At 39.1% G+C, this 21,072-nt stretch overlaps 2 protein-coding genes across 2 annotated transcripts; one reads left to right on the top strand and one right to left on the bottom strand.

Annotated features, from left to right (window-relative positions):
• The first annotated feature begins 9,025 nt into the window (after positions 1–9,025).
• Positions 9,026–13,574, top strand: LOC122079345. The gene is made up of 2 exons (XM_042645734.1): positions 9,026–9,181; positions 9,469–13,574. Exon 2 carries the CDS (start codon positions 9,472–9,474, stop codon positions 13,387–13,389), a length of 3,918 nt encoding a protein of 1,305 aa, XP_042501668.1. The 5' UTR covers positions 9,026–9,181; positions 9,469–9,471; the 3' UTR covers positions 13,390–13,574.
• A 4,297-nt stretch (positions 13,575–17,871) lies between these two features.
• On the bottom strand, positions 17,872–19,924 carry LOC122078907 (dof zinc finger protein DOF5.6). Its single transcript, XM_042645105.1, has 2 exons — positions 19,468–19,924; positions 17,872–19,080 (listed from the first exon to the last, which is right to left on the bottom strand). The coding sequence occupies exons 1-2, from the start codon at positions 19,516–19,518 to the stop codon at positions 18,157–18,159; spliced, it is 975 nt and encodes a 324-aa protein (XP_042501039.1). The 5' UTR covers positions 19,519–19,924; the 3' UTR covers positions 17,872–18,156.
• Positions 19,925–21,072: the final 1,148 nt, after the last annotated feature.

Below are 21,072 nucleotides of genomic sequence, written 5' to 3'. Positions count from 1 at the left end.
TATGTATTGATGTAGTTAAATCCTTGCCTTTTCAATGCCTCATTTAATTTGATACAAGATTGAAGTATTTATAAACAAAAGTAAATTTCAGTAACCATGGGAATAAACTAGCAAACTGATTGCTAACCGTTTAAAAAATTGTATGGATTAAACAGCAATCAAAACTGTTTAACACCATAAAACCAAAACCATTTACTAAACAGTTCCAGATTCAAAAAGTGCAACCGTTTAGTAAATGGTTTGGTTTTGGTTTCATCCAAATAAATATGAACCGAACCAAACCAAATTATATCGTATACACCAAAATCAAACCGATTTAATGATCATTGCATCTGTGCTTTATTATCCATTAATTAGTTTTACGAAAGGGAAAAATTTTAACCTCATTTTGGGAGTAGTTATCCATATTAAGGGTGTTAACGATCGGTTTGGTTTCGGTTTAAACAGTTCAGTTTGGTTCGGTTCATATATTTTTTGGTTAGAACCATAACCGCATCATTTACTAAACGGTTGCACTTTCTAAAACCGCAACCATTTAGTAAACAGTTTCAATTTTTACGATTTTTTAACGATTTTGATTTCACGGTTTTAAACGATTTCGGTTTCAATTTATTCCATACGGTTTCTAAATGGTTAGCAATATGTTTGGTAGTTTATTCATATGTTTACTAAAATTTGTTTTTGGTGATAAATGATTTAATCTTGAGAATGTGAAATGCAAACCATTATGTTTTGTTAAAACACCCAAACAACTAAGCAAAAGAAAATATTTTGATAGAAAATAGTCTCAAACGCATCTAAAAAGTCAGTAATTAATGCTTACAATAGGGGTTTTCTTCTTCTCCCCCCTCCCAAATAATGCGTTATAATATTAGAAAATATATATTTAATATGCCATGGTATAAGCAAAAATTGTATTTTTATCAATATACATTTTACTTAGTGCGTTGGATTAATTTAATCGGCATTCTAAACAATGAGCAAGCTACTTCTAGAATTACTTGCAGGCTTGCAACACTCAATATTTGAAAATGAGATACTAATGATATTTTTCAACCACCTTATTTATCTTTAAACAGGTTAATCGGATCGGTTTTGACAGTTTAAATGGTTTGATTTTCACGGTTTCAATTCGATTTGAAACCAGCTCGATTCATTTTCAATCCGTTTAGCTAATCGGCCTGAAACTTGAAACCATAACCGAATCATTTACTAAATGGTTTTGAGGTTTCAATGTAAATGGCTCAGTTCGGTTTCGATAAACGGTTTCGATTTTAAATTCATATCCCTAATGTTAATGTTCATTGTAGACGACAAAGGTGTCTTCAAATTTTACTATTTGTACATTTTGTATGTTCGAAAGGAGATTAACAACATTACTGACTCCCTAGTGAGGAGGGCTCTGTCAATTTTGATAATTCAAATTTCAATTCATGGCTTGTGGAGATGTGTACAACTCCATCCATGAGCTCTACACTTTAAGTATAATAAAAATTTTCTTTCTATAAAAAAAAATTGATATGTTAATTTCTAAAAAAAAAAAAAAAAAAAACTCATATTCTGCCAAAAAAAGTCCATATATTAATTTTAAACATAGGACATATGTGATTTTCATTATTTGGTTCTTAATTGGACCATTTTCTCATAGAAAAAAAAAATAAAAGGTAACATTATCCAAAGAAATTTTATAATATTGGCTATGTTTGATTGCAAAAGGAATTAAAAGGAAGGGAAGTAAAAAATTTTAAACCTAAAAAAGGAAAATTTTGTATTTATTACTTAACATGATTGTATACACTACTTAAATTTCTTATGATATTTAGTAATGATACTTCGTTACTAAAAAACAGTAATAATACTTTTTAAATGTAATTTTATTTTAGATTTTTTAAACTCAGACAATTTAATTGTAAAGTGCAAGTGAAATTTAATGGCCAACTATGGAATGAATGATTTGGAGTTGGTATATAACTATGCGGGTAAATGATTAAAAAAAATTCTTTTAGAGATTCGAAAATTTCACTTCACTTTCCTTCCCTTCCCTTTAATTTCTTTTCCAACCAAACAGATTGGGAGTCCTTAATGGCAAAGAGTTTTTTTAGGTGGCTTGAATTTTTCCCATGTGGCCATGTAGATGGACCTTAACTTTGTACACAGTAGGCCCCAAAGTCCCTCACATGTCAACCAAATGGAGTTTCCAAAATGAAAGTATAGTATATTTAGAGGGAAAAGTTTAGGCACCCTAAGTTTTAACCAAACAGATGTGTTTTGGTTACTTAAATCCGTGGAAAGTGTTTTTAGTGAAATGCAATTCTCCATTTTTTTAATTTGTTTGATTGTATTTTGAGATGAATCTACTGAAAAATATATAATCCTATTGAAACACTTTTTAAAGGTAAATGTGTTTCATTGGAGAATTAAACTAAATAGAGAAACTTAGTTATGACACACTAATTCCACGCATACAAATAGTGTGTCTTAAGTGGTGATTCATATGGATCACTATTATCGGGCTCCCAAGATCCTCTTTCTCCCATCAAACTTCTACACCGCGATTGACACTCTCAGCTCTCCCATGGCGATTTTACTATAAGTTGACTTTTGATATGTAGATTGGGCATTATGAATACTACCATCGATTCCACACCATCGAGTAGTTGATTCAGGCTTTGTTCTTTGGAGATCATTGATATTTCTGTGAAGATTGAAAGCTTTGAGAGATATTTAGGAAAAAACCCTAGATCTGTGGAAACTTCAAATTCATTTCGATTGAGAGTACTTTTCAGCCAAAAGAATTGTGAAGGGGTAAAATTTTGTTCTTCTTGGGATCTTCTCTGCTCTGAACGATCAAGAGCATTTTTTTAGCCTTACCTTTTGAAGGACCACATTGAAGGTATGTTTTCATTCATGTTCGGTTCGATTGAAGTTTTTCATTATCTTTTTCGATTACATGCTCTTTTTGAATGTTGTAGGTCTTCGAATGAGTATGTGCTAATACCCATTTGAACAAAGAGGATTGAAAAGCAAGAGGAAGGAGTAGTTTGTTTAATTGAAACTTTTTAGCTTCACTATTGGAATATCTTTATCATGCAAGCAAAAGTGAGCCATGCCATGCAATTTGTAGGGAAGGATTGCTCCAGGTCTTTGGATTTTCTCCTGTCTTCACCATTTCTCTGTAGTTAAAGTCCACCATTCTATATGGTTTTCTTTGTTTTTGTGGAAATATTTTTGAATTCAAAGCTAGTTTGCATTATCCAAATTTTATAATATAGATTTAACTTCATGGCAAGCACATTAATGTTGTTTTATGGTTGTCGTTGTTGACAGCTCGGCCACGTGGCAGTGATGACGTGGCCAGTTTGGGTGACATGGATGAAAATGATGACATGGCAGTGTCCAGTGTCACCGATGAGATAACAGAGCATCTTGGTATGCATGGAGCAGTTTAATACATCATTAATAGATGGTGCGGGTTTCTGGGTCAAAACTGGTAAAATTGGCCTATTTATGCTCGGGGGCATTTTCGGTAATGGAAATGACATTTTTGGAAGATCGGTTCTCATGAAAAAGATAGATTGTAATTTACCTAGTCCAGTGCATTTGATTTCCTCACATTCCGATACCGTATGAAGAAGTTACGGCATTTGTGGCAGTCGAGGGAAGTTTCGGCATTGAAGATAAATTTTTTAAAGGAAGTGTTCTACATATAACAATATGACAAAAATACAATCTTTTCAACGGTTCTGATTTCATCACGTTCCGATTCCGTATGAGAAAGATACATCATTGGAAATGTGTAGGGGTATTTTGATCTTTTTATATGGATGATTCAGATGATTGAGTCTTCTGAAAAGTCGTAGAGCATCCAGTTACGATTCCAACGCACTTTATTTCATCTCGATCAGATATCGTATGAAAAAGTTATAAGTGTTTCCGTAAAGTCGATTCGAAAATCCAAACCGAAAATCCATCAGTTGCTGGCAGTGTTGGGTGGATTTTTCGGAATTTATTTTTGAAATTTGAAGGGCTTTTGTGTAATTTAAAGATTTTGAAGGTCTGAGTTGCAAGGGGTCTTTAAGCACTGAAACATATGGAGGTAGGAGCTTGATTGTAATAAAGAGGAGTAAAGGGAAGTGAAATGGATGGCCAAGATTCGACCACGTAGGCTTGATGCCCATCCAAAGGCTGCTGAGATTTTGCACTAACATGGACGAGATATATGCTTGCGCGTAGAATTTGATTGGTTAGGTGCATAATTCTTGATGCACTGGCGCTACACCTTATCAAGGTATGTTGTGGTGTTTCGCGCGTGTAAGAAGGTATAAAAAATGATTCCGATATTAATGATCTCATGAAATCTGATTAAAGCCATCATGGAGGATTCGGATCCAACGGTCGATATGCATTTCTCTTTTGGGATTGGGAGACAAGCTCCCTTAAAATCCGGAAAAGCAACCAATCATAGATCGACAACACTTCTGACGATGTCAATGCCTACGTCATGATGACATCATCGAGATTCAAATTTAATGGTTTGGATCTATTGTCCGTTGGTTTAATCCGATGGCTTAGATTACAAGATCTTTTATATGAGATCTACGGTCAGATTTCGCCCTTGTTGCGTGCACCGCCGGTGTAGCCTACGCCACCCCTACGAAGATTCCATTTCAGGCTATCTCATTGCTCCAACTTCAAATGGTCATATCTCCCTCATTTTAACTCGGATTTGGGTGAATCAAGTTGTAGCTTCTTCTTTTTTTTCAAGCCCTACACCATGGAAGCAAGAAAAATGAGTTTTGAGTGAAAGAAGGCTACGGTTTTGGTAGGAGAAACTTCCCCCTCTTTGTTGGTCCTTGAATGAACATACATACTTGATAATAAATGTTCTTAGGCCATTAAAGGAGATAAAAGAGGTGGTTGAAGTGTGTTAATGGTACATTAACTCAAAGCCAAGGAGGAAGAGAAGAAAGCAAGGATGTGTTTGCTTTGAAGAGCAAGAAACCAAGGAGAGAGAAGGTGTGAGCACCAAACTTGTCAGTACAAGTTTCCAGTCATCCCAGGCAATCGGTTGTGAGATCCTCTAACCTTTGATTTTACATTATATGCATGTATGTATGCTAGGGTTAGTTGTGGATGAATGTATACATGCTAGGTTAGTCGTGGATGAACTGTAAGCATGCTAGCTAGTTGTGGATGTATTTGCTAGGCAAGGCTTAATTGTAGGGCATTGATATAAGCCCCAATTTACTGTATTATTTATTGTGTGCTTAGTGGGTGCTAAGCACCGGGAGTGGGTGCTCCTGTGTAGTGGGTGCTACACATTGTATCGGCACTATGAGTGCCATCTCAGCTTCGGCTTGAGAAAATTGGGTGTGGATGTTCCCGACTGTGGGTGCAGTCAAAAGTAGTGTATTGAGTAGGTACGAAGCTTTTACAGGCACTACTCCGGGGATGTAGGCAAATTTTCGAACCTCGTAAAAACCCTGTGTTGTGGGCGCTTGTTGTTTGCATTTTATATTGAAGTGCGTGGAATGTGGAATGGGTGTGCACACTTGGAAGTGCCTATGAGAAGTTGAGCGTGCATACGACTGTGTGCAAACAGGGACAGGTATATCAGGTTTTTCTTGGCCAGACATCGGACAAGTTTTTAGGGATCGGAATTGGACTCACTGATTCACCCCCCCTCTCAGTGACTGCCGGGTTACAACAATTAATGCATACTAGTTAATGTCAGGGGTTTCTAGGTTCTGAAGCTAATTTTAACTACTCTCTCTCTCTCTCTCTCTCTCTCTCTCTCTCTCTATTTATTTAATGTAGCTAGGCCTCTATGATTTCAACTTTCATTAGCAATTCCTTTTTTCTAAGTCCTACCTATTCTCTTATCTTCCTAACAGGATAGTCATGTTAATGGATTAGCTCAGAAAAGTGATACTATTTTAGAGGCTTCCCCACCCTTAATTTTTTTTTTTAATCAGAGAAAATAAAATCAAAATTAAAAAAATTAAGTTATACAAAGTTTGTACATGTCTTCACTAATTACTATTTGTTTTCTTTCTACTGCTAATTTCACCATAGCCCGTAATTTAACCATAATAGAGTTGTTTGATTTTATACAAAGGTTTGTATACAAAATTCTCTTTTTTTCAATTGGAGAGGAATAACTACTCATGGCCAAAAGTTAAGTGCCCCAAGTTGACATTTCCCTAAAAACTTTGTAAACTTTTCACATCACTCTAAACATAATCTAGTTTCCATCTTGCTCTCTTAACCAGCTTCACCCTTTTTAGAAATCTCTCAATAGCTATCTCACCAGTTTTTTCTGTCAACAAATAATTTACTTGATTAAAAATATAAAAATTATTTAGAAAGGAGTGGGATCTGACTTGTCTCCAATGAGCGTCCAACGACAAGCTAGATGATCAACACACGACAATGATAAATGGGCGGCTCAACGAACTACCCATGGCCAAAAGTTAAGTGCTCCAAGTTGACATTTCCTCAAAAACTTTGTAAACTTTTCACATCACTCTAAACATAATCTAGTTTCCATCCCGCTCTCTTGACCGGCTTCACCCCTTTTAGAAATCCCTCATAGCTGCTTCACCAGTTTTTTCTGTCAACAAATGGTTTACTTGATTTAAAATACAAAAATTATTTAGAAAGGAGTGGGATCCGGCTTGTCTCCAACGACTGATGCTCCAAGGAGCATCCATCCAACGATGAGCCGGATGATCGACATATGGCAATGATAAATCGGACGGCTCAACGAACTACAACCCTCTTTCTATTATTTCTCAAATCGCCGAATGTTTGCAGTGCTTGCCGAGGAGAAATCTGACACTCCTTCCCTTCTCTTATTTCTCCTCTCGGTGAACAATCACAGACCTCACCGACGAAAAATCCGGTCACTTCGACACTTCTTCCCTTCTCTTATTTCTCCCCTCAGTGAACGATCGCAGACCTAGCCGACGATTTGAAATCGATCTCAGTCTCGTCTCCCTCTTCCTTGTTTCTCTCTCTCTCATTTGCGGTGGATCCCGGTTTCAGAGGGGTTGGAATCTCAATCCTCTTCTTTGCTGTTGCCCCCTCCCCCATACCCAAAAAATAAAAAATAAAAAATTCTTGCGGTGAAATGTTGCCTTTGTGCCTATGTTCTGATTTGAACATAATATATGTTTTCATATGTTCTTTAAACTAGTTTCCACCGAGAACCCTGCAACTTGTGGAGTTTAAGTGATAGATGTGATGATTGAGTGAGATTCAGTTTCAGTTTTACCTGGAATTAGGATCGAAATTTTTGAAATGGGACGAAATCTGAAATTTGCTTCAAATGCACAACAGGGTAGTTTATCTGTGGTTCCTCTCATCACGAAGTTTTTGATGTTAATTGCACAATGTCTATGAACTGTTCCCTGGATAAACTTAGAAGGGATTGAGATATACTTAAAACAGAATTGTGGTATGAAGAGAGAAAGAAGGAAGAACAGAGTGGAGGGAGACGAGTCAGGCGATCGATTTCAAACTCCCGGCGTCAGTCGTCTAAGATCGTGCAGCAAGAGAAATTTGTCGAACGTTGGAGCCGTCGGATTGCTCGTCTCCACATGTTGACAATCTAGGAAGTCGTTGGACACTCGTTGGAGCGTCGGTCGTGAATCGTGATCCGATGGGGTGAGCCCATCCCGAAATTTCCCCTCATTTTTCGGTTTAAACAGAAATAGCCAAACAAATATTTTCTGAAAGAGGAGGTGTATTTGTCACAGCAGGAACTAAATTATTAGTTATCTAATTTGACTGGATGTTACTCCATGTCCTGTTTGCAATCCGATATTCTATCATTTTCAGAATATGGCTTGGGTTCGGGGTCTGAGAACCGAATAAAACCCTATTCCACACCCTTAATCCAAATCAATTGATTTGTTCTTATCCCATGGAAACACTTCTATTCCCATATGATTATACTCGTATCCTGATCATTTTCTAGGGTGGGAAGTTGGTAAGAATGTTGGCAGGTGCTATAGGTCCTTTCATTGATTAGTTTTGAGACTAACCGATTTGAGTAACCAAGTAGTTATAGTTTTTCAGGTAAATTTATGTAATATATTCATGGGTAATCAAACAGTTATCATGACAATCTTAAATAAATAAAAAAAAAAGAATCCACAAGAGCACTCTCTCGAATCATTACTAAAACCAGTACATGTCAATGTAACCAAACCCCATCTTAATATACTAGGAGAGGGAAAAGATTGGGCATACTAAGTTTCAACTAGTTAGAATTTTAAAAATGAAAGGATAGAAAGTTGGGCACCCTAAGTTTTAACCAAATAGAACTTACGAAATGGAAGAATAGCGTATTAAAAGGAAAAATGTTAGACATGTTGCTCAAGTGCTCAATTGCCCATCTAGTGTTTGTTTCTCTCTCTCTCTCACCTCTAGAAAATACCCTCTTCCCCTTTCATGGTTGTATTTCTCTCTCTCTCACCTTTAGAAAATACCCTCCTTCCCCTCTCATGCTTGTATTTTAATTGGTCCAACTGGTTGACATGCAATTAAGCGGGCAGCATGCGCATCTCTTGTCCATTAAGAGATTCAAGATTACAGAAAAAGAAAAAAAAAAAAAGTATCCAATGCACGAAACCCTCGCCATGACCTCTAGTGTGTCACGTATAATGTATACGTGGCATTTACCCCTGCTATGCGGAGATGATGTTTCCTGGTAAGAGATTCAAAGATTTCAAAAGAGGATGTATGAAGAGAGGAGAGTTGCTACGCATCTCAAGAAGGTGTGCAATAGATGGTACCTCCCAAGAAGACCATTGGATTAGGACCATTTGGTATTTGAGATGAACAAAACACAACTTAGATTCCTATCCAACTGTTGAAAACTAATTAACAGCTATAACATGTCATACTATATCAATCCCCAATAAAAATACTTTCTGCTGCAAACGTGGAAACCACCAGTAAAGACACAAAACGAAATCTGATTTTTCAGAATTTATCGTGGATATATCGCGATATCTGGCGACGAGAATTTAATCACTTTCTCTCGCTTTTCCGTATTCCACTATTTTTTTTTTTTCTCTGATTACATGAATCGATTTCTTCACAGATTCCACGGAAATTTTGGATAGCTGGAGCAAAACCCATCGATTTCGTCTTCAGGTCCTCCTCACCTCAGGTACTCACTCACCCTCTTCTTCTCTTTCTCCTATTTTATTTAAATTTTATTTTGTTTTTGGTTTCTTCTCTTCTCTCTCTTACTTTTTTTTCCCCAATTTTTTCATGTTTGTTTCAGTTTTTCTTTTAATGGATTCTTTATTATGATTTCTACCAAACTTCTCAATGAAATTCAAAGCTTTCAGAATAATTGTCAATAATTATTATTTTTTCTTTAATTTTGTTTCAACTATGAAATTCATGTGAGATTAGTGGTGAAATCAAGAGATTCTGTGAAATATTTTACAGGGAATGGAAAACCCAGAAACCCTAGCAGAGGGCAGAGTAGTTAAAGCTCAAATCTTAGAAGAAGAGACCATCAAAGTTGGATCTAGGGTTTCGAATGAGACCCTGACTGGATCACAGTTGCTTTCGGAGGTTCCATTGGACAGAGTTGAAGGGAATGGTATTAGGGTTTCAGTTGCTGCTAGTGGAGAGGTGGTTCCGGTAGAACTCGACAAGAAAGAGAAAGATGGAACTTTGGGAGGTCATGCGCTCGGGGATGGTGGAAGTCGGATGGCAGCAGCTTCTTCAGAGTTGCAAGAGAATGGGAAGAAGATTGTGAAGGGAAATGTTACTGTTGCAGTGGACGGTTCAGCTGTTAATGATAAGGACAGTGGTGGTGCCCAGACATTGCCGGAAACGGTGTTAAAAAAGGAAGGCTCTTCGTGTTTCAACGGTGGTGACTCTGCTACGAAGATTAAAGTTTCAGGGGACGGTTCACCAAAGCAGAAAGGGGGCTTGTTATCTGATAATGGTGAGGGCAATCCGGATGACGAGGTTTCAGGAATTTCTGTTCACATGGTGGAGACCAAGAAGAGTAACAGTGTAGTAGGCAAGGAAGAAAAAGAAGAAGTGGATGAAGGGGAAGAAGAGGAGGAGGTAGCCAATGATGAAGATCATGAGTTCTCTATTGGTGATTTTGTGTGGGGCAAAATTAAAAGTCACCCGTGGTGGCCTGGGCAGATCTATGATTCTTCAGATGCTTCGAAGTATGCTGCACAGTTCCATCGGAGGAACCGCCTCCTGGTGGCGTACTTTGGCGATGGCACCTTTGCTTGGTGTTATCCGTCTCAGTTAAAGCCTTTTAAGGAGAACTTTGAACTTATGTCAAATCAAAGCAATTCTAAGAGTTTCCTTAATGCTGTCGAGGCAGCTGTGGATGAGATAGGCAGGCGTGTAGAGTTGGAGATGACCTGCACTTGTGTACCAGAGGAATTACGAAACCGAATTGCAAGACCATTGTCTGTGAATGCTGGAATCAGGGAAGGAGTAGTTGTACCAGGCGGCGGGATTGGTGAACTCACGATCACTCTCTACAAACCTGCAGAATTGCTTGCCCTTCTAAGGGATTTTGCAGAGGTTGTTTCAGTGAATAGTATAATGGAGCTTATGGTGTTACGCAGCTGTTTGTCGGCCTTCTTTCGTGCTAAAGGTTACGCGCAATTGCCCATGTACTATGAAGCGGAGGATGTCACTGGTCCTGAAGACTTTGCTGTAAATAATGAAATGGATAAAACCATTGTAGATGATCTCACGGGGGAATCAATCCTGCACCCAGCTAAAGCAGACCAGCTTTCATCACCAGTAGGTCATGGGGTCAGCAAACCATGCCAAACCTCATCTCTGAGGTGGCCAGGTATTTCTGATGATAAGTTACATCAGAGAAAGAAGCAGAAAAGCATGGCTGAGCTTTTGGCAGGGGATGTCGATCTCGAGTGCCGGAATGGTGAGAGTGATGCTGCTGGGGAAATTTTCTCAGGTAAACCGGTATCAGCCTCAAAGAAAGAGAGGAAGGACTCTGAATATGACATTAGTATAGGAGCAGAAGATTCAGCTGGTGATTATTCGGGTCTTCAAACTAAGAAGCTGAACAAAAGTAAGCTTTTAGTATCTCCTCCAACTGCAGACAAGAAAAGCTCCAGCATTAACAACGATGACAGAGGGGCTGAATCAGCTGCAGTGAGCTCTTCCCCCAGGGTGAGGAAGAAGAGCAAGTACTTGTCACCTCCCTACACGGACCTAATCTGGGGAAACAAAATCTTGAATTCTTCAAAGGATTCTGAAACAGTCTCTCCAAAGGCTAAAATGGTTTCCTCTACAGGGGATTTCACCAGCCGGGATGAAGATCAGCTTACTGAAACCCCTCCAATTGTAAAGTGTAGTAGTCAGACTTCTCAGAAGAAGTCCTCTAAGGAGAGTGGTGTTCGACACAATGCGTCTAGTTACTCGAGCCCTCGAACACCTAACAGTGTCAATTACAAGAATATTTTCATGGAAGACGATGCATTTACAGATGAAATGTTTTCAGACTTCCTTACCATAGCATTGGATCCTTTTTATCTAGAGGGGAGTCAACGTTTTGATACATTCAAGGGTTTCTTTTCCAGATTTAGGAGCTCTGTATATTGGAATGAATCTAATTCTATGACAGACAGTGATCAGCTAGTTGTTCAAAGTGGTAGAGTAATGAAGTCCTTGGAGAGTAATCCAGGTTCATCTGGGCAAGCTTCTCAGGCAATTGATCAAGGTGGTAGAAAAAGGAAGTCCTTGGAGGGTAATCCAGATTCATTTGTGCCAGCTTCCCAGGCAGCTGATCAAGGTATTAGAAGAAAGAAGTCCTCAGAGAGTAAGACAGGTTCATCTGGGCGAGCTTCCCAGGCAGCTGGTCAAGGTGTTAGAAGAAAGAAGTCCTCGGAGAGTAAGGCAGGTTCATCTGGGCGAGCTTCCCAGGCAGGTGATCAAATTGGTAGAAAAAGGAAGTCCTTGGAGAATAATCCAGGTTCATCTGTGCGAGCTTCCCTGGCAACTGATCAAAGTGGTACAAAAAGCAAGTTATTGGAGAGTAATCCAGGTTCATCTTTGCAAGCTTCCCTGGCAACTGATCAAAGTGGAACAAAAAGCAAGTCCTTGGCGAGTAATCCAGGTTCATCTGGGCAAGCTTCCCAGGCAGCTGATCAAAGTGGTACAAAAAGCAAGTCCTTGGAGAGTAATCCAGATTCATCTGGGCGAGCTTCCCAGGAAGCTGATCAAATTGATACAAAAAGCAAGTCCTTGCAGCAGAGTAATCCAGATTCATCTAGGCAAGCTTCCGAGGCAGCTGATCAAAGTGGTACAAAAAGCAAGTCCTTGGAGAGTAATCCAGATTCATCTAGGCAAGCTTCTGAGGCAGCTGATCAAAGTGGTGCAAAAAGGAAATCCTTGGAGAGTAATCCAGATTCATCTGGGCGAGCTTCCCAGGCAGCTGATCAAAGTGGTAAAAAAAGGAAGTCCTTGGGGGTAAGTCCAGGTTCATCTGGGCGAGCTTCCCAGGCAACTGATCAAAGTGGTAAACAAGCACCCCGGCCAAGTGATCAAAGTGGTAGAAAAAGGAAGTCCTTGGAGGGTAATCCAGATTCAACTGGGCGAGCATCCCAAGCAACTGGCCAAAGGGGTAGAAAAAGGAAATCCTTGGAGGGTAATCCAGGTTCGTCTGGGCGAGCATCCAATGCATCTGATCATCCATCTCCTGGACCAAAATCCAAAAGAAAGAAGAAAGCAACAGAGGAAGCATTTTTACTGAATGCCAAAAGTAAATTGCAACAAGTTGATGTCGCATCAGGTTTGAAGATTGATCTAAATAAGGAGGAAACCAAAGATGAATCTTCAGCAGCCGCTCTTCTCTTGACATTTGCCCCGGGATTCTCCTTACCTTCTAAGGATGATATGATCACGATATTTGGTAGGTTTGGGTCTTTGAATGAGAAAGAAACGGAAGTACTGGGAGATTCATATTGTGCTCGTGTTGCCTTCATGAGGAGCTCTGATGCAGAAGAAGCCTTTAACAGTTCCCAAAAGGTCAGCCCCTTTGGACATGCAGTGGTCAATTACGGTCTCCACTATTCATCACCGATTTCTGGGGTATCTGTGCTTGATGGGAGCTCACATTTGCATCCAACCCCTCTGCCCATCGAAGGCAATGAACCCTCAGCATGCCCGTCTGCTTTGAGGCCACCGGCGGCCGGTGAAGCTCCGCCTCTTGTCTTTATAAAACAAAATCTTGAGATGATGACATCTATGCTGGAGCAATCAGGAGACAAACTATCACCAGAGGTGAAATCAAACTTGGAGGGTGAGATTAAATGCCTCTTGAATAAGTTAAGCACAATGGATGACTCTTCCTTGTCTTAGTTCAATGTGTCTGTATTATATGGAGCTATTATTGTCTTCAACCCATCTTTTCTTTTATTTATTCCCATTAGGCTACTGTTGAATAGAGTTAGTAGGAATCTATGTTCCTTCCTTTGTAGGGTGACTATAACAGGAATGTACTTTATGTAGGAATACAAGCTTTGTTTCTTTGGGGTCGTTGAGCATGCCAGTCTCTAATCTATTTCCTCTTTTACCAATTTCTTACTGTTTCTGTAATGGGAATTCCATCAATCCTTTGAAACTCTACAAGGGTCTTGAAGGAAACATCGATTAAGCTTAGAACCAGAAAACCACATTAGACTGGAGCTTTTCTCTTCTTATTGTCGAAGAGACCATCGTTCAGAAAGAGCCAGCCTTTGGATTTTCTTTTGCCAAGTGATTCAACTCGACCTTCTTTCGCCAATTAATTCTGTTCAAAGTCATACTTGTTAATGGCTCAAAGCTATGCTATGCATGCCATTTTTTAAATAATTTCTTAGTCATCTTATGCTTTTCCCTGGCTACAGGAGGTTCTCGAGCTCGGTGTGCTAGGAATTAATCAAATTACTGTTGGTCGATTCTGGGTTTAATTGGCCAATCCTTGCCATTGCCCACAGTAATGGTGCTCTTCCCATTTGTTTTTTTCGTAGTACCTGTTCATTCAACCCTGCTTCAAATATTCGAATGGAACTGATATCCACATGCAATTTTCAAAGCATTATTCTGATATACATGTATTAGACATGTTACATTGGCATTAATGAAGTGGAAATGCCTTTGAAGTTTGGCTCCAATGGATATTGCAAGTGGCAGGAAAAAAAAATAAGTAATACTGAGTACATTATTCAAGTAAGCGTCATAAAATCAAAAGATCTGCAATTAAACTATAGGCTTTGAAGGAATAATCTGTTAATGAATGTGATTGCATATCTAAAGAGGATGGTTGGTAACATGGTTCTAAGTATCAATATTCTGTGGTATTGTCAAAGTCCACCTTAACTTCTATATGGATATTGATACACCATAATATCACTTCATCAATAAGTGTAGGTCACGTGGCATCCAACCACAAATCAAGGGGCTCATCACAATTCAAGGAATCTAATTACAAAGGTAAATAAGGTATTCTACTCCATAAGGGGATTAGTGCTTCAAGTCATCTACCCTATAAAAGAGAAAAGATGTCAATCTCTCACACTCTCTCTCCGTTGCTTAAAGTATTTGTTGTCTGAAAATTGATTTAGCATCGGAGCCTCTTGGCCGGAGTACCCCTCCAGTCCTTTTTTGTAGGTCCCTCTCCCGAAGCCGATGATCAGATTTTTGCATCAACAGATATTGCTGGCGTTTTCCTTGGTAACGCCATGTTTCAACAAGACTGGTGTACCTTCTCTACTAGGTTTAGCTAGCCTCTTTCAATCCAAAATTAGTAAATGCCCTTACCTCTTTTAATCACCCTTACTCTCATTGAAATGCTGTTTTCTCTACCTTCTTCTTCTTCTCAGACTTAGCCTATCCGACAGTAGCTCCAACCTGAGAATCCAAGTCCAAGCCTTCTGATGAAATTGGCCTCTAGGAACCTAAGTTAGGTTGGAACATTTGGCATTGTAGTGTAGCAGTTATTTTAGAAGTAGTAGGAGCAACATAGATGAACTTTGACAAAGGCAAGGAGCTTCATGGCATAGAGGCTGGTGAAAGCAAGGATTCAAAACATGAATCTGACAGGGAGATGGTGAAATCTAAAACCACCTAATTTCCTTGCAATATTGAGTGCAAATGAGTTTTAATGTTATTCACTCTGCAACCATCAAGTACAATTAGAGCCTCCTTACCCATATCGGCAACAACTCAAAAATAAAAAATAAAAGGTCCAACCTTAGTTGTGCCATGTGGAAGAATGATTATGTCAAATTTCTACATTGTTTAATGATCCATATTGCCACATGGTTAATTTTGTTTAGACTAAAACTTGACATGTGAATAGGGGACCCTGGGATCTGTCTACAAATTTTAAGCGTAATCTAATTTACCACGTGGTAAAAATTGGGACCCGATCATGGCTTGCTTATGTGGTCCGCTACACCAGAACCTTACCCTTTTTCTTATATTTATTGGAAATATGCATTTTAAGACTTTGAAAATCACTGTTAGTGAAAGGAGTGCAAGATTTTTTATTTTTATGTTAAATATCTGCATTGATGGAACTAATCTTTTCTTGTTTCGGTTTTCATCAATGGAGAAGGCAAATGAACTCTTGGTCTCAATCCTTTAATAAAGAAGCACTTTCAAAACAAACAACTACCGGCGAGCTGTGATGCGCAAAAACCTATGTTCATCTGTAGGTCTCGAGTTCAAGCTTCCTGGCTTGTTATCTACTTCCGACCTATCAGGGAAAAAAAAAAGGCACTTTCAAGAAAAGCATTGAGTGGGTTCATCATGAACAAGGCCAGCATTAATACTTAGGAATGAGAAGTCTAGGGAAAAAGTTGACTACCAAGTTAGATTTTGGAAGACCTAGAAATCTCTTGTTTGCATCTCCATGTTCTTTTGACTATTTTGAGTTTACAAGTAATAGATCCACAGTTTTTTTTTTCAACTTTTCTTTAACAAAACATAATCAAAATAAATTCAACCAAGAGGGAAAGATGAGATAATTTGAACCTTAAAATATGATCGGGTTCTCCTTCTCCCATGGTGAACAGAACCTCCACATCAACCCCCTTCCTGGTCATCAGATCGATGGGACTTTAAAATAGTGAAGAATATTACGGGTAATTATGATCTCTCATTCATGAATAAAGAGTACACCCATGGTAAAGGAAAACTTCTCCCTTAAAGTAATTATCAGAACTTTATTTCTCCACACGAGAAAATTGAAATGGGCCAAAACTTTCTAGGCCGAAGGATGATAACATGGACAAACCTTTAGATAATTGAGCTATTGTGGAAACTTTATCCACACTAGAAACACTAGTTTTATCCGAACAAACACAACTCTTTAGTTGAGAGGGCATTTCCCCTAAAACATTACTGTAAGTTGCTAGTTTAATTGTTGGATTTCTTCACCCTTGACTAATGAGAGACCTTGGTTCTAGGGTTATATGTATCAGCATCGATGGTTGTATCTTGATACCAATACGATAAGAATTGGGTCGTATTGGGGGCATGCATAAATTCAAAAAATGAATAACTCTCGATACATATCAATGTCAGGTACTAGAAGTATCGATAGGTATCAGCTAATGCATACCGATACATACCTTGATCCATGCATGGTTTGCAAAGAGTTGTGGCCCAATAGACGAATTCAAGGAGGATTTGCACAAAATTGGAATAAGTTTTTCTAATGATAACAATGGGGTTAGTGCAGTTGGATAGCGCACTGGATTCAGATTCTCTCCGGCCAGGGGGTGGCTAGAGAGGGACCAACAAGACACAAAACATGAGAGAGAAGGTTTGATAGCTCATGGCACCAACACCTCACAATTTGGAGGTCATGAGTTCAACTCATGAGGCCCTATCTATCTATCAAAAAAAGAAAAAAAAACTCGCAATTTAGAGGTTATGGATTCAATTCTCTTTAGGTCCTACCCATAAGAAAAAATTCTCCTTTAACCATGACAACAGGTTTGCTCTTCATTGTAATGGTGTAGTCATGAAGAAATCTGGAAGAGGTGGTGGAGGAGAGCGAAACATTCTGCTGGTGTAAACTATATATGGTGTCAAAATTCATGGTTTAGTTCAAAGAGAGAGCAGATCAGGTCCTCGTACGGGCTGATCCACACAGATGAAATCCAACCAAGGAGAAACCCTGTGGTGGATTCCATCTATATGGATTAGACGTGTATTAGAATGGTTCTCGTACGAGAACTTGATCCACACTCGTTCAAATAGGTGGCACTAACGGATCTTGGTCTACAATTCTGGATGAAATTTCGATGTAACCCAAGTTGTGAGAACTTTTTTATAATCTAAGCTCGTAGTTAAAAAAATGAAATCTCGAAAAATATTTTAAAAATACTATAATCTAGAGGATATTTATGATCGCCTAAAAACGGATTGTGAATTATTCCATTTATTTGACTACATTTCTTTCCCTTTTATCCTAAACTCAATTAGCCACTACCATCTTCTAGCCGGCCAGTGGTCCAATAATAATGATATTCTTCAGTTCTGGCAATCTAGGGTCAGCCCTAGTCTATTGGGCGTTCCTACATATAACTGAGCCTAGTCTGATCCTACTAATAGAAACTGACCCATTAGCATCTCCACATCAAATGATTCCTTAATGGCCAGGGATTATCCCTGTCTCACTCCTTCCAAATATAGACAAGTCACTTTAGAAGTGTAAACCCACCAAACCAGATTAAGTTCCCACTCCCCAAGAGGGGGGAGGAGGGAAACCAATTATTTGGGTCAAGCAAGAGTCAAGACTCATAAGCAGGTTTTCCTCAGCAGACACCACCATCAAAGGACATTTGAGAATCACATGAAACGAAACAACATTCAAAGAGAATTTTCCTACCTCAAAACACACATCATTCTTCTCAAAAGCTATATTATATCTTCCTCCGTATTACAACAAAACCCTAGAACTTAGAATGTCTTATGAAAGACACAACTCATGATCAAATGATAGAACTCAACAACCCCCCAACCAAAAAAAAAAAAAAAGAGAGAAACATGGATTGAATGACCCATTTCCTTCCACAGCCAGTCTTTCTTGCAGTCATGCTTCAAGGAAATAGATTAAGAAGAAAATGGATTAGTTTAAACTAATGGGTTTGCTGCAGAAGATCCATAGCCATTCATTATACCAGTCCATGAACCAAGATTGTTCAAATACCCAAAGGAATCTTTTCCAACCTCAGAACAACCCTGATCCTGCCAATCCAATGACAAGAGCTGTTTGTTTGGCTTCATCTCTACTGCATTTGGATCCTCATGATGATGACTTCCTTCATATGGTAGCATTAGCCTTTGGCAACTGTCTACTGCATTGGCATTATTCCCATCTAGACAAATCCCATTCTCATACGGAGAACACAGACCATGGAGATTAGAAGAAGTGAACGCATGATGACCCACCTCCCCAAGGCCACCCAAGAGACCCAACTCACTGCTTCCCATGAAATCATGGTTTCTAGGGTTCCCAAGTATGGCATCAAACTTGCTTTCCATGAAATCAAGGGCAGGCTTAGGAGGGTTTTCTAGTAGAGCATTATATTTGCTATCCATGAAAAGAGGGTTCCCAAGATTCCCTGCTGGGTGACCCCAAAGGTTGGTGAACTGCGAAAGCTGCAACTCTGGAAATGACAGTTGCAGATCTGTGGCATCATGTGAGGATGATGATGATGAGGGGGTGGTAGGGTGGTGGTTGTGTGGTTGATTATTTTCAGTTGATTTCTTATTGACAGACACCTTCTTGTTCTTTCTACAGCCACCACCTACAGGGATGTTGCGTAGGGAGCCACCTTTTGTCCAATACCTTCTACAGGTCTTGCAGAAGTATCTGGGTTGGGAAAGGCTATAGTTGTTGTAGTAACAGAACTTGGTGTGTGTAGAGTCACAGCGAGGACACTTGAGAGCTTGGTCTTGTTGGGGCCTTAGTCTCCTCTCCAGCATAGGCCTTGAGCATGCAATTATGTCACCAGAAGGTGATGAAGATGAATCCATCCCTGCCTCTTCCTGGGCCTAAATTAATTTTCAGAGAAACAAAATATTTTTATTAGTTAATTTATATTATATCAATCAATATGCCAGTTAGCTACACATTTCTTATTTCAGTAACATATCGAAATAATCATTTTATTGTTTTTGAACAAATCGATGTGACACGGGACTGAATCTTAGTGGATCATGGACAACCATCTCGTTTTCTTCTACCAAAACTGCTAGATTCTCTAAATTTGCAAGTTCAGTTTAATGGCTCAAGTAATGCAATTAAAAAACAAAGCTATTTATTGTAAAGAGAAGATTTAATTGAAATGGGAGATGAACTAAACAAGTGTTTGAAGGAGAAGAAGATGGTGATCAATTTTCTTGATTTGGTAAGGAATGAAAACAGATGCATGTTTTTACCTGTAACCACTCAGAGGTGTCCATGCAAACTTGGAGAGAAGTAATGCCCATTCAACAGAGAAGGCGAAATCAGCTACACTACTGATCAGACCCTTTAATTAGTCTCTTCAAAGGTACTTCACATGATTTTCTGGAGCCAACAAAGGTTTAATGTTATCAGGAGAAGGCCAAGAGTAGAAGAGAAAGAAAGGAAGAAGTGAAGAGAGAGAGAGGATGAAGGTGGAAGATAGTGGGTGGGAATTGAGAGGAATTGATTGGTTTGTATGATAGCAGAGGAGCTGTGAATAAGAAGGAAGAAAAAGGTAGTCCTCTCTCTCTCTCTCTCTCTCTCTCTCTCTCTCACAAGTGACAAGTCTATGCTACAGTGGTATTTGGTTCGTCGGTGGCTCTTCTCTTCCCAAATGGGTCCCCAGTTTTGTCTGTGAGGGACAGTAAGATTGAGTCTGACCCTGTTGAGCTTGACTAAAAACCTGAGCCGTTGGTTGTGGGGGGGGACTAGTGGTGGACGTGAATTTCATTGTTTGATTCTTTTATTGGAGGTTCACGTCAGAAATCACGGCGTCGTCATATATCATATGTGACAGAACTGGGAATATTTGGGTCATAGAAAAAGAGCTAACCGAAAGAGTACTCCATTTTGGACCCACCACCTACCTTCAACCTCTAACCCCACTTCCACACTGACAATAACATAACAGAGGAAGAAGAAGAAGAAGCAGAGGAGGTCCTCACTCACACTCCTAGGGGAGACAGAGATGGACCTACCTTGACCTCTCCATCTCTCTCATTCCTCCATCTACAAGCAAGGCACATATTCTCTTACCGCATGTCTCACGACGGCCGCTTCAGCGGCTTGTGCATCTCTTCTCCCACTTTTTTTTCTTTGGTAAAACCAAATTATAATGTTTTCATCGTATATTGATTAGCATCCAATCATTATGTGTATTTGGGTTAATATATGAGTATTGATTGAGAGGCTTGGTTCGATGGAACCCAATTAAGAGTCATTTTCATAATTTGGTAATGGGCTTCAGTTAACCATCTTAATGAGTAAAGAGTATGGTTTCAAGTATCAATCTCGTATCGGTGGTATCAAATTGGTATCAGCTAAGACTGATCCCCGATCTTTGATCGTTCCGGATCGATTATCTGTATAGTTTCGGGGGTAAGATAGTAAACAATCAGTACTTTTTAAAAAAAGCAAGGGCAAAACAAATCGATACTCTCCGATCTGGATTAATATCGACAGATACCGATATCATCCCCTAAATCCTTGGTAAAGAGTCATTTAGGTCTATTAGTAAGAGCTCGAATCCCTCCCTTCAGGTAAAACACCTTAGATGGTGTGAGATGGGGTGGATGATTAGTCATAGGTGAGAAGAACCTGATTCCATTAGTGATATGGTCTTATTATGGGATAGAGAGGTTAAGTTCCTCTTATTTCAAGATTAGTTCCTACTCTCAACTAACAAGTGGGAGAAAAAGGCATTCAAGAAATTCTTCACAAGTGATATGTATTCGTGCTCCCTGATTACTCGGCCCCTATGCCAATATGTGGGCCAATGAGGGGGTCTCATGTAGGTATAAGCACAAGATGACTTTTTT

Source organism: Macadamia integrifolia, chromosome 5 (assembly GCF_013358625.1).
Source record: "Macadamia integrifolia cultivar HAES 741 chromosome 5, SCU_Mint_v3, whole genome shotgun sequence".
Lineage (NCBI taxonomy): Eukaryota > Viridiplantae > Streptophyta > Magnoliopsida > Proteales > Proteaceae > Macadamia > Macadamia integrifolia.
Note: the sequence above shows the minus strand (reverse complement) of the source record. Positions and strands in the feature narration are given on the sequence as shown.